At 36.5% G+C, this 13,395-nt stretch overlaps 1 protein-coding gene and 1 long non-coding RNA gene across 2 annotated transcripts in view; one reads left to right on the top strand and one right to left on the bottom strand.

Moving 5' to 3' along the window:
• SERINC5 (serine incorporator 5) overlaps positions 1-13,395 on the top strand; it is a 36,011-nt gene that overhangs the window by 7,590 nt on the left and 15,026 nt on the right. Inside the window, exons 2-5 of the mRNA XM_026670573.2 lie at positions 3,982-4,149; positions 7,592-7,770; positions 7,982-8,064; positions 11,789-11,882. Coding sequence (XP_026526358.1) covers positions 3,982-4,149; positions 7,592-7,770; positions 7,982-8,064; positions 11,789-11,882 — 524 coding nt within the window. The remainder of the gene's footprint in view (positions 1-3,981; positions 4,150-7,591; positions 7,771-7,981; positions 8,065-11,788; positions 11,883-13,395) is intronic.
• On the bottom strand, positions 4,060-5,051 carry LOC148132560 (uncharacterized). The gene is made up of 2 exons (XR_015748212.1): positions 4,943-5,051; positions 4,060-4,123 (listed from the first exon to the last, which is right to left on the bottom strand). It is a non-coding gene; the product is annotated as an uncharacterized LOC148132560 (long non-coding RNA).

The raw sequence follows: 13,395 nt of genomic DNA, 5'->3' as shown, positions 1-13,395 counted from the left end.
TTTAAAAAAGAAACCCAGCAAGGAAAACATTTTAAATGTTTCTGAATTCATAATTTGATCATTTTTAAATAGTTACGCTTCATATGTAAACCTAAACTAGCTTTTGATTTTGTTTTATTTTAATCTGAAACCTGATAATTTTAGACTATTATATGCACATTCCTCTCCATGGAATTCAGTTGGTTTTTTTTTAATTTCTGATGTTAACAAAAAATGTGATTTTTAATTCTGTTTTTATAAAGGAATACAACCATAATGCCTCCTTAAGGAATGCCAGATATCTTCAGATGGCTATTTTATTACTCTATTAATTTTTGCCTATCTACTATAGTATTTCCGTTTTTCACGTCTCAATAATTTTTGTAATTTTCATATGTTTAAAGTCACAGTCCAAAAGGGTGGGTTCTACTAAAACAACAGGATAAGCAGATGCTTCTAGAGGAGCGCATACCTTGCCTTGGCCTTAGTGTTTCTTTGAAAAACAACTGGACAAGTTAGTATTCATTAGAAAATAAATGTATGCAGTTAGAAATGGAGCCCAGAAAGGAGTGTCTTCTGCTGCATAAGGGTCTGGCTTAAATTTACCTTAATTAAAATGTCCTGGCTCAACTGGTGAATAAATTGAATATTTGCAAGCAGTAAACCAAGTTTCCAGTATGAGAGAAGAGAGCAGTCTGTTCTCCCCCTTGCTCTGATATTCTAAAGGTGAGAAATCTTGCTTTATTTTACAGCCTTTTCTTTTTGAAACCCTCTGGCAAACCTTGAGTAGAGTGTCCTTCCTTTCTTCATGAGCAGATAAAATATAATACAGGTATTCCTGAACTTATGACCACAGTTGAGCCCAAAATTTGTTACTAAGTGACAAATTAATTGAGGTTTGCCCCATTTTATGACTTCTCTTTCCACAATTGTTAAGTGAATCATTGCATTTGTTAAACTAGTAACATGGTTGTTAAAAGTGAATCTGGCTTCCCAATTGACTTTGCTTGAGAGAAGGTTACAAAAAGTGATCACATGACCCTGAAACACTGCAACCGTCATAAATATGAGGCAGTTGTCAAGCACCTGAATATAAATCATATAACCATGGGGGATGCTGCAATGATCATAAGTGTGAAAAATGGTCATAAGTCACTTTTTTTCAGTGCCATTGTAACTTTGAACAGTCACTAAATGAACTGTTATAAATTGAGAATTGTACTGAATAGACAAGATTCCATACGCTCTCACTGAACACTAAATTAGCAGAGATCCATTTGGGATAGAAAAAGGCTACAAGGTATTGTATTGTTTTTGCTAACAATGGTATGAAAAAACTTTTTATTCTTCATGGAAAACATAAGATGGAGAGACAGAAAACAAATCGTATCTGTTCATTCTAGTACAAAGAAAAAAGATTTAAATTGATGCATGATTCCTGTTACTTACCTTCTTTTGCCTGGGAAAAAATATTTTAAGTTTTTCCTATTTCTTCTAGTCAACATTGATGTATATTAGTGTGTACACGTATGTGTGAGATCCTTACATGTGAGCCTTTGTACCTGTGAGAGGCAAGTTTGCATGTAGATTAAGTCATGCTTACTTTAGCAGGTGTGGCTCCCACAGGTGAGTTTTCTGAAAATAATGTTTTGTAAAGGAAATGTCTATTTAATATTTAGATATTGCAGCAACCTGAAAGATTCAATTTTATTAAGAAAAAAAGAGGTTGAATCACTACAGATTACTACCGTGTTTCTCATATAATAAGGCCGGGTCTTTTTTTTTTTTTTTTGAGCTAGGCCCTCTTTTCGGGGGTGACTTAATTTCCCCCCCCCCCCCTGCATCTTCAGGCAGGCGGGCGGCGACGGCTTGGATGTTGACCTCGGCGTTGGTGGGGCACTTTGTATCAGGGTCAACGCAGGCAGCACCATATCCGGGTGTGCAACAAAAGTACTTCCTAACAGCAAGCCCCCCACCACCACCATTTCGCATGTTTTAATATAGGCCTTAATTTGGGGGGAGGGGCTTAATTTCATTTCATGCCTATAAAACATGCTGGGACTTCCTATTGGGGGAGGCCGTATTGTTGGAGAAACAGGGTAGTAGCAAACTTGGTTTAGCAAATCAAGATTCAGATCCTTCAGCAGACAGGAATTTATTTAGTTTCAGCAAAACTTGCAATAGCCTGCTCTTGAAAAACTGGTTGAGAAACCCTGGAGCAGAATCCCAGTTTCTGTAGGCAGTCAAGAAAAAAAAAAGATTGTAGGGTGTGACTTTCTTCTTAATCTGTATTTTAATATCCAGTTTGCCTCTCCTATGCCATTGTATGTAGATTGTGTTTCTCCCACTCAGTATGATCATTGTGGTTCATCTTGCCTAGGATTTTATCACTATTACTGGGTGCCAAGTGAGATATGAAATCATTTGCATGAACAACTTAAGAGTAATATTTTTCATGTTTACCTATTAAAAACAATACTGTATACTGCAGTGAATATAAAACATTCAAGAAGGTAATTAGTAAATGCTTGGTTTTAGATGTTTAGCACAAAGGACACAAACTTCCTGATTTTTGTTTGATCAATCAAAACCTTGGTGGAATTTTCTGAGTCATAAATACAAAACAGCATTTACACAAACAAGGCCTTAGCCTATAGCATTATCAGATGGGGGATGGATTTAATGGGCTTAAACTATTTAAGTGTTTTGCCTTTCTATGATGTGGGAGGTAGCAGAAGTTTATAAAGGGCAGAGATTTTCAGGCACGGAGCACTGAATTGTTGCGCCTTAACAAATTATGATTTTTCTATAAGTTATTAAAACAATTATTCTTCACTTCCTATTTGTTCACAGGCAGGTGAAAAATACTATCCCAGCTCAGGAATGTATTTTGTTTTTCTTTCTTGACTACTGCCAATTTTCCCTATAAATAGCAGACTAGGTGGATTTCTGTCCTCTTGTACAGAAAGGCTGAAAAGCTGCAAAAGCTGGTAAGGGGATGAGCAAAGCATAACTTAGCCCAGGAGCTGAAGGTTCTATTATTCAGTGCAGACTCATGGCAAGCAACTTTTATGTGACAAACTCAGGTAGCCGATGACAGACAGATCACTGAATGTTTCTGTGAGCAACTCAATCTGCCTGCCTGCTTTGGGGTAAAAGTTGCTCCTTTTTAATAAAAAGATTCAATATTTATATAAATATTTATAATATTTACATACAAGCCATGCCTAGCCAGTCACATGACCAAGCCACATCCACAAATTAGGCCACGCCCACAGAACCGATTAGTGGTCCCTGGGATTTAAAATTATGAGTTTGGTGGTCCCTGAGATCCAAAAGGTTGGCGACCCCTGGTATAGAGATCTGCTTGATCAGGGAGTTGGACCAAAAGACATTTCAGTTCCCTTCCAACCCTATTAATCCTCTCTTCTTTGTGGCAGCCCTTCAGATATTGGAACACTGTTATCACATCACACCTAGTCCTTCTTTTTACTAGACTAGACATACACAATTCCTGCATCTTTTCTTCATATGTTTTAGCCTCCAGTCCCCTAACCATCTTCATTGCTCTTTGTTGCTCTTCTCTGCTCTCTTTTCAATGTCTCAATAATATGGTCCCAATATGGTTCTAAAAACAAACTTTATATAGCCCAAGATGGACCAAAAAAAAAGAATTCAAGTTTGTAATTCTATCTCAGCCTGATGTAGAACCATATTATTTTAATAAAATGTAACCATTTGGATGATGCTATGAGCCCATATATAAATATCAGTGTTTGCTCTTTTAAGACATTCTATTGCTTTTTCTTTAAAAAAAAAAGTTCATTTAGGATTTTCTAAAAAGATATCAAAACATTACAATTCTCAGGATATTTTTATTAAAGATTTTTGAGAACAGGGAAAGGAAAGTTACAAATGCATGGAATGGGAGGTGGAACAGATTTTGCTGTTATTTTGCCATGTTAAATTAAAGTGATGTTTTTTCCTTTCTTACTCCTGTAGTTGGCCTGTTGCTGTGGTACTGCTGCATGTTCCCTTTGCTGCAATTGTTGCCCAAAGATAAAACAATCAACCAGCACCCGCTTTATGTATGCCTTGTACTTCATCTTGGTGGCTCTCATCTCTTGCATCATGATGTCAAAAACTGTAGCAAAACAAATGAAAGAACATGTAAGTAAAAGCATTTAATTCATGGGGATCCAAGGAGAGAAAAAAGAGGTGCTGGAATAAGTTCTTGAATGAAAAGAAGATATTTTTGAAATTCGAAGGGAACTTACAGAATGAACCACTTTATATTAAACTTGAGTTTTGTAAAATTTTGGAAGGCATAATGATGAATACTGAACTGTTCTCATAATTTATGTTGTACTTTACTACAATTTTACATAGGTGTGTATGTGTGTGTGTGAACATATATTCATATGTAATAACTCTTTCAGACATTTTGAAAGACCCCAAACTCTGGTTCAACAGTGCCAAATGTTTCATCCTGTGTTTCACTTTAAAAGTTGAGGAGTAGGGAGAGCCATACAATGGATAACTGTTTCCTCAAAGACAAAAAAATTATTGCTCTCTGAAATTTGAGTGCTTGGCTTCTTTGAATGAGAGGATGCAAATGAATCCTTTCTTGGAACTCTTTGTCTGTTTTCCATTCCTCTAAGATTGTAGTAATTTAGTTTCTGCTCCGCTGATTATTTTTTGAAGTAGTCTCCTTTGAGTCAAGCTCTATTGCTTTATTTATTTAAAACATTTATATAGCTGCCCATCTTATATCGAATTCCCAATCAGCTCCCAATCAACAATTAAAATAACATCAATACAGGTAATCCTTGTTTTACAAATAGTTCCTTACCATCAGGTTCAACATTATGGCGGACAACCCCAAGCTATTTATGTCCTAGTTCCAAAGTTATAGCCACTGTAATTCTTTCCTCCTTCTTTCAACCTTCCCTCCATTGTTTACCTGTATAACTGCCCACAAATGCTGCACACAACCCCCAATCTTCCTCATTCCTCCAGGTTCCTGCAGGAGGATTCTTCCTTAGCTACTGAAACTGAATATTCAAGGTTTTTATGGACTTTGTTGCTAAATATGATGCATCTATTCTAGAACCAATGGAAGGGTTTTCCTACAATCAGTATCTACTAAAATTGCCGCAGTAGTTTTTCTGTAAAAAATTGTGAGCCAAGCTGACCAGATTGGGCAAACAGCCTTGTCCGTAAATGTTGCTGGTGAAGCACTGTGCTATTGATTTCCCATGATGAGTAGCATAGTTTACTACTGCTTGTCTTTTTTTTTACATAATTTTATTAATGTGCTGATTTTCAATATTTGGTTTTCTGCTATCTTCCCATGCTGCATATCCAGGATTTGTGGGGTGGGGAGGAAATGACATTTGATAATAATATTTTTAATAGTTAGTATATTTTCTCAATTTAGTGCTGAGAAGTACAGTTTACAGCATTAAAGGCTGTATGTAGCCAGGATTTTGAAAAGATCTCTGTCAAGCCTTCCTGGCAGTTCATAGGGCAGTGAGATTAAGCAAAGAAAGGTGTGTGTGTGGAGAGGGGGAGAGTGCAGAATAAACTAAAATAGGTTTCAGTCTTGACTGATCTTCTCATGAATTTTGCTCTTGATCAATTAAATACGGTATACCGTGGTAGGATTCTGTATCTGAAAAAGGTTAATAAAGCATTAGCTGTGTTCCTGATTTATTATGCTGAAAAAGTTTTTCCAGACATTATTAAAACAGTTCAGAGTAGTGTCCTTTCTCAAATCCATAATTGGCTAACATTGGCTAAGTGGAAATGCATCTAGATTTTGCCTTTCCATCCAATCTTTTTAAAATGTTAATTTCATCCCCTAATTTTTTCTTCATTGTGCTCTTTGATGTTGTAATTACCTTAATACTTAACATGAAATCATTTGGGCTATTAGTAGGCACGCATAATTTTGAAAATTGTGAATGAAAGTACCCATGATTTTGTTTCCCTGTTTAATAAGCATGCCGACTGAGGAATTCTAGAAGTTGAAGTCAACACATCTTCAGATTGCTAAATTTCAGAAACAGTAGTCTAAACTCACCCACTGAGCTTCATGACTGAATGTGTTCCTTCACCCTCGTCTGACACATTAACTATTACAATTTACTGTGCTGGCTCTCTGCTCACAGAACTTATTTTACATTGTGGGAGGGAGGAGGTGTAGTCAAAGTTTGAATCTGCTGCCCTATATTTAAAAAAAAACTTAAGTACTAAATACTTCTAATTTACAACATTACATTACATTCTATCATGAACTGGCTATAACATCTACATTTTCTTAGTTCACATTTAGTTTAAGTTCAATTTATGTTCTGTGTTATTTTTCTCCAGACCCTTTCAGGTTTTTCTGCAAACAGAATTTAAACATGGAAAAACGTTTTGAGTTAGAAGGGTTCTCTCTGTTTATAGCCAAAAAAGAAAGGAAAGGGGGGAAAAAAACCAGCTGTCTTAATGTTCAGCTCAGTTGCTCCTTTCAGAACTGCCTACCTATGAGGATATAGAGAAGTTTTTATTTTAACTGTAAATGGGTGTGTGTGAGTATATGTCTACATGATTCTATATCAGTGCATCTATTTATAGACCGTTCCATTTGTGAGAGGTGGGTACAAATTTTCATAGGAGGCACAGCCCTAGAATGTAACCAAGGACATAGAAATGTGCTTTTAAGGTGTTTTTTTTGTGTGTAGCTACAAATTAGCTTGAGGCCAAAATGGGTTACTTGTTGATTTTTTTTTTCTGTGGAATAAAGTGTGGCCTCAAAAGCAAATATTTAAGCAAGTGAGGAGAGGGTTGGAATTTACCCACTTTTCTGCTGTTTTACTTCTGTAATCTTTTAAAAGCCTTCTATGCATTCAAAGTACATCAAGAAATAATGTTTTGCAAGTAGTCCTTATTTAACAATGGTAATTAGGACTGGAATTTCTGTTGCCTAGCAGTGCTAAACGGTGCAAAATGTACCATCATATAACTCTGCCACTTAACAAAGGCATTCCTGCCAGTCCCTGCTTACTGTCATTAAATATCAGTTGTTAAATGATAACCTCACATGATTGTGACCTCTTGACTTGCTTGTGGGAAGATGGTGGAAAGGATGGCAAATTGTGATCACATGACCATGATTTGCTGCAACAGTCAGAAGTCTGGGACAGTTGCCAAGCACCCAGATCATTATCACATGTCTGTGGGGGTCACTGCAACAGCCAGAACTTTTAGCACCAGTCATACGTAGCACCCATTCACTACCATTGTAAATCCAAACAGTCACTGAAGGAGTGGCTGTTGAACAAGGACCACCTGCATAGCAGAGGTTGGCAACTTATACCCAAAAGACATGTTCCAATGCTGTTGTATAAACTACATACTGAAAAAGTATGTTGTATGAATCAGAAATAAATTGCTAGGAAATGCAAATGAAGAAGCAGCATGGTTTCTAAATTTTGTATATATGTAAAATGACGGCTTGATAAATCTGAAAGTAACACAATTATCTATATTAAACTGCTTAATATAGCTATCATCGTACACAGTTACATGCATCTTATCTACAGTACTTCATTGTTCATTTCAGATTTATTTTTATGAAACAGTATGTCAGCATATTCAAGCAGGTGACTCCTGTGAGAAGCTGGTGGGCTACTCTGCAGTTTATCGAGTATGTTTTGGAATGGCGTGTTTCTTTTTCATCTTCTTTTTATTCACAATTAAAATCAACAACAGCAAAAGCTGTCGTGCCTACATCCACAATGGGTAAGCTTGACAGATTTTTTTCATTGAAGTTTTGATGGGATACTCAATGCTAAACAGTTGCATTTCTTCACCAATACAATGACATAGTTTATATCTTCTTTATTTGTTTTACTGGTATTTACTATCCACATTTTTTCCTTTGGTCAGATATTAAAGTACGGTACGGTAATTCTGTTCCTTTTCTTTTTCCTGTCTGTTTTTTCTTTTCCAGATTTTGGTTTATTAAACTTCTCATCTTGGTAGCAATGTGCTCAGGAGCCTTTTTCATTCCAGATCAAGATACTTTTCTTAAAGGTACACATTTTAAAAAAGAACTGGCATATGTTTTTCTCCACGGTCGAATATATACAGGTATCATGTTACAGGTGATACGTTGTAGGAAAAGAGGTGGAAGGGTTATTTGGCACTTGTAAAAGTGACAGTTTTAGAAAAACTAAATCTTTAACAGTACCATTGAGCAAGATATTTCTTCATTCACAGACATCAAAAGATTTAGGCCAGGGGTGTCAAACTCACATCATCACGACAGCATCACATGACGTAGCAGGACTTCCCCTCCACTAAACCGGGCGTGGGTGTGGCTAGCATGTGACACATCCTGCCCACAGGCCAGGAGTTTGACAATCTCAGAAAACTTCAACTTCAACATACAGTTGACCCATTGCAATTGTTAATTGACAAAGTACTTGTAATCCAGGAGTGGGCAACTATGGCGCCTTTACGACCTGTGGACTTCAATTCCCAGAATTTCTGAGCCAGCCATGCTGACTCAGGAATTCTGGGAGTTGAAGTCCACAGGTAATAAAGAGGACATAATTGCCCACCCCGTTGTAATCTAACTCAGTGATCCCCAACCTTTTTTATGCCGTGGCCCGGTACCGGCATCAGCTGGGCGCCGCGGCCCGGTACCAGCATCAGCTGGGCGCCGCCATCTTTTTGATGAAAAAGTGCTCGTAGCTTTCCCGAAAAGTCATCGAGCTTTCTTTTGATGAAAAGCCCGGAGCTTCACCGAAAGCTCACCGGAAGCATTTTTTCATCAAAAAAGATGGTGGCGCCCAGCAACCAGCAGCCCGGTAGGACTTGTTCCGCGGACCGGTAGTTGGGGACCCCTGATCTAACTCACATATAATTTGCTTATGCATAACCATCCTGCTTTCCCCTTTTTCTCCTCGCCCTCCACTTTACCCTAACTGAAATTCTACATCAGTCTAGCTACTATATGCAGCTGATAAAAGTGGAGCTACAGTTTACCAAAGGATATGCCTTCTAATAGATTTTTAAGAGGATATGCAGGTATGCTATATTCGTTACAAATTCAGACTTTTACAACCACTGTAGCTGTTGAAACAGCCATAGAATGGTGCATTTTTATACCAATCCAGTTTCTTTCTGGAAAAATGAACTGAAATAGGCATCTATACACTAGACAAAGACAGAACAAAGGGGTGATAGGATTGTAGAAGGATGCAGACTAAATCAAACTTGCATACTATTATGTACAGTTACAGATAAAAAAAACTGCCTTGGAAATTATTGTTTTAAGGGATTTTTTTTTTGCAGAATTTTTTGTTTTTTAAGGGGTTTGTTTTTGGCAGATGTAGTGAGCTGTTTCCCAATGTTCAGCTCATTTTAGTTAGAAAGTAATTGTGAAAGACTCCGATACAAGAATTTTATAAATCTATGTTGATTGCGTATATTGTTTGGATTGTGCTCTGTTGTTTAGATCATGAAAAATAGCTATGTAGAAACATCAACGTCTCAGAGCATACAGTAAGTTAATCCTCCTCCTCCTTTAGATAATGGTTCAGATGACAGTGCTTTGTCATTAAATGTGAAAATATTAAACCTGGTGAACATAGATAGTTCCTGTTGCAAAAATGTACATTGTACATAAACTCAAAGAAAAACCAAAGCCAATGTAAAATTGTACTTCATAATTTTGTTTTACCTAATTAAACCATTCTTAGATTAAAATAACTTTTGTACAATAGGACATCACTTTTTCCAAGTTGTTTTTCAAGAACAAATCTTGCACAGTTCAAATGAGGTCATACAATAAAAGGCCAACTGTACAAGGAATTAAAAGCCAGCTTCTTGTTTGCACTGGGAAGGACATGGGAAGTTGGGCAGAAGCTGAAAGGAAGACACTGCAGTGCAGAAGGAAGATAAGGCTAAGAATCTGTTGAAGGTTAAATTGATCTTTTTCAGCTTAAATTCCTCTCCCGTTCCAAAAGTGTGCCTTACCTTAGCAAGGAAGCTGCAGTCACAACAGCTTCTCTGTCTGGGAAAGAGTATTTTAAAGTTTAGATGTTCCTCAAATGAAATACCCTGTCACCACAATGCTCATTGTGCAGCTGAACTACTGTAGCTTACAGAAATTCAATTAGTTCCTGATGTATAACAATTGAATCAAACTGCATTTGCTTTTCTAATGGGGCAGGCCAGCAGCCACTGCACTTAAACTTTCTAACAGTTTAATTAGTCTTCAGTTTGATGACATTTACTATGCAAATTTGAGATTTCTTGCAGAGCTTCCATTTTGTTACTAAAAGAATCTTCTGTACTAATATCCGATAGCAGTTCCAATTAATCAAGGCAATTTGCTAGTTACAAATGCTTGTAGATGGCAGAGTCCAAACTCTGGAGGAAAAAGAAAATAGAGTGCTTTAGAACATGTGCAGTAGTACAATCTTGATTTTTGAATTTTATTTATTTATCAAGTTTGTATGGCCATCCAGTTTACAGATAGTGACCCTGGGTGGCATACTACATTTAACAGTGTTTTTATTCATTCATTTAACATGATACTTATGATCAGAAACCTTTTTCAAACCATTTATACTTTTAAGTTGAATAACTGACAGAAGTTTCAAGATATTATCCTCGCACTAAGACATTTAATTCAAAAAGAGCAGCTTTTTTCAAATCTGAGACTCGTTGTTCTTTGAACACTGAATTTAGCTCATTTCTTTACTCATTCAGTTCATTGCCCAGCATCTGGAGAGCCCCTGATGCAAGCATAGCAAAAAATATCAGCCTTCACTACAGAAAGCTTTTTCTCTCTTATCTAAAATTATATGTCATAATCTCCTCTAGCAGTCCAACCACTCCCTGCATTCAGTTGCTTCTGTAATTGCATTGGCACTTCTTGAATTCTTTTCAAGTGTGACATAATGTGCATTGCCAATAACTCATGCAAATTTTATCCGTAAACAGGAGCTGCGTTAATTGTAGAGTAGCTTTCTATTACTTGGGTCTGTCCAAATGTATTGAAGGCAATAATTCTTTCGCCAATGTGGCCAAAACACAACATATTTTAAAGGCAAAAAGGAGGCTATTACAGATAGTCCATTTCTGTGTTTTCCCCTGTGAATAAACTCAGAGTAGACAATGAACTTCATTATGAAGATGGAAATATACTCAGGATTATTTGAGAGTTGCATAAAACAATAGATGTTTTATTTCTGTTATTTGGATGCCAATGCCTGTATGTGTATATGTTGCAAAACTTATCAAGTTTTAATCCCACCCTGTAATTTGGAATGTATTTCTATAAAGACTTTTTTAGGATTCATGCATTTTTAACCTTTTGTTTTATGTATAAAATGCTTAAAATATATTTTTTTAATTTTTTTCTGCTGTTTTGCAAAATAATTTAACTTGCTGTGTGTGTGTGTGTGTGTGTGTGTGTAATGTTACGCATGCAGTATTTTAATATTCATGCATTATATAATGGGAACCTGTGTTAAAAAATTAATAATTAGTATTCATAGTCTGTATTTTCACCATACTGAGTAATAATTGAGGTCCATAATACATGGAAGTAATTGCTAGAAAGGAGCATGCTTTTCTGAAACTGTGTGTGTGTGTGTGTGTATGTGGTGAATATATATCTGGTGAATATATTTAAAGTGTATCCTCCTTACCATAATTTAATTGCTTTATAAATGTAATGAATAAAAATGATATTTTTCTATATGAGTCATAATTAATGAAGCAATTTTTATGTTTTCGGCAGCTTGGCGTTATGTTGGTGCTACAGGAGGCTTCCTCTTCATTATCATTCAGCTTATCCTCCTTGTAGAATTTGCACACAAATGGAATAAAAACTGGTATGTTTCTTTCATGCCTGCATATAAGAGGAAGTGTCTGTTTAGCTGAGTTCTATTTTTAAAATTTAAAAACAATCAGAATCACAATTGATCTGTGTTAAAGTTTTACAGCAGGCATTCCTGTTAAGTTTTTCTCTTCAATTGTTTCTTTGTTTTTAACTATCCAGCTTCCTTTGTGACTTTTTATACATCTAACTTCCTATTTATTGCCTCTAGTACTTTTCACTTGGCTAAACAAGCCTGCTGCAACATTCCTTCAGCTGGTTCTCTTAGTTTCAGTTATTAAAAATGTGTGACATTCATAAGAGAGTTTACATCTATATTTAAAGATAAAATCTAAATCTTCATGGGGTTTAACAGTTACTGAATTGTTCTCCCTTATCCAATTTTTTCCAAGATTCTTAGATCTTTTTATTGTAATCTAAATTTAGAAGTATCTTTAATCGTTCCAAATACATCCTAAAGCAGGAGTGTCAAACTGGATTCCTTCAAGTGCCAGATCAGCATTGTAGTTCTCCTCCATGGGCAGGATGGATGCCTCCTACAGCACCCTGCTGGCCAAAATAGGGCACAAGAGGATCCGTTGGGGGTGCTGCCACTTGTTTTCACCCTCCATAGCCTCCTGCAATACTCACCCGGCCATTTTGGACCTGTTTTGGGGGCCTGTTTTCAGCCCTTTTGGGGGGCCATTTTCAGCCGACAGAATGCTGCAGGAGGCCATAGAGGGTGAAAACGAGGCACCGGGGGGGGGCAGCCTGTTTTAGACACCACAGAGGCACCACAGGCCACCCCTTCCATATTTCTAGGCTGGCCCCGCAGGCCGGATTTAAGCACCCCATGGGCCGGATCTGGCCAATAGGCTTTGAGTTTGACACCTCTGTCCTAAAGTAAACTTTAGATTATCTTAAATCAATTGTTTTAATTTGCATAAAACAAAGCAGTATCTTTTTGTAGCCTTGAAAGTTTCACCATATTGATCACAGGTTAATCTATATATCTGTCCCACATACCTTATTTTAAATATTGAAGACATAACACGTTTTTAGAAATAGGCATCTTTTAAGCTGAGCAGTCAAGTCACCTGTCTGTTCCCAAGTTTTACTTCCCATCTCTCCAGCAAAGTTTAAGAAACCTAACTTTAGGCTGATCAGTAAGATGCATGCTCTCTGAGAGTGAAGTAAGTTACACATTACTCAATATATTGCTGGTATAACTAGACACAGTACAAACTATAGTTTATACAGTGCAATATTAATGCATTATCGGGTTTTCAGTTCAATTGGATAGAATGCAAAGGATGTGTATATTTTATTTTTATAGTTATGTACACTGAAGATGGCATTTAATTTTATTGTATGAGGTGCAGTGACGATAAATAAACTAAACTAAGCTAAACTAAACTAATAAAATGCAGTAATCTAAATACCTTGTAAATTTAAAATAATAAGTGAACATCCATGTCTAAAGAACAATACCTTCCTGCATAAAGACTTAATTCTTAATCCACTTCACA

Source organism: Notechis scutatus, chromosome 2 (genome assembly GCF_049901735.1).
Source record: "Notechis scutatus isolate UNSWTSFEM ecotype Mainland chromosome 2, rNotScu1.2, whole genome shotgun sequence".
Classification (NCBI taxonomy): domain Eukaryota; kingdom Metazoa; phylum Chordata; class Lepidosauria; order Squamata; family Elapidae; genus Notechis; species Notechis scutatus.
Note: the sequence above shows the minus strand (reverse complement) of the source record. Positions and strands in the feature narration are given on the sequence as shown.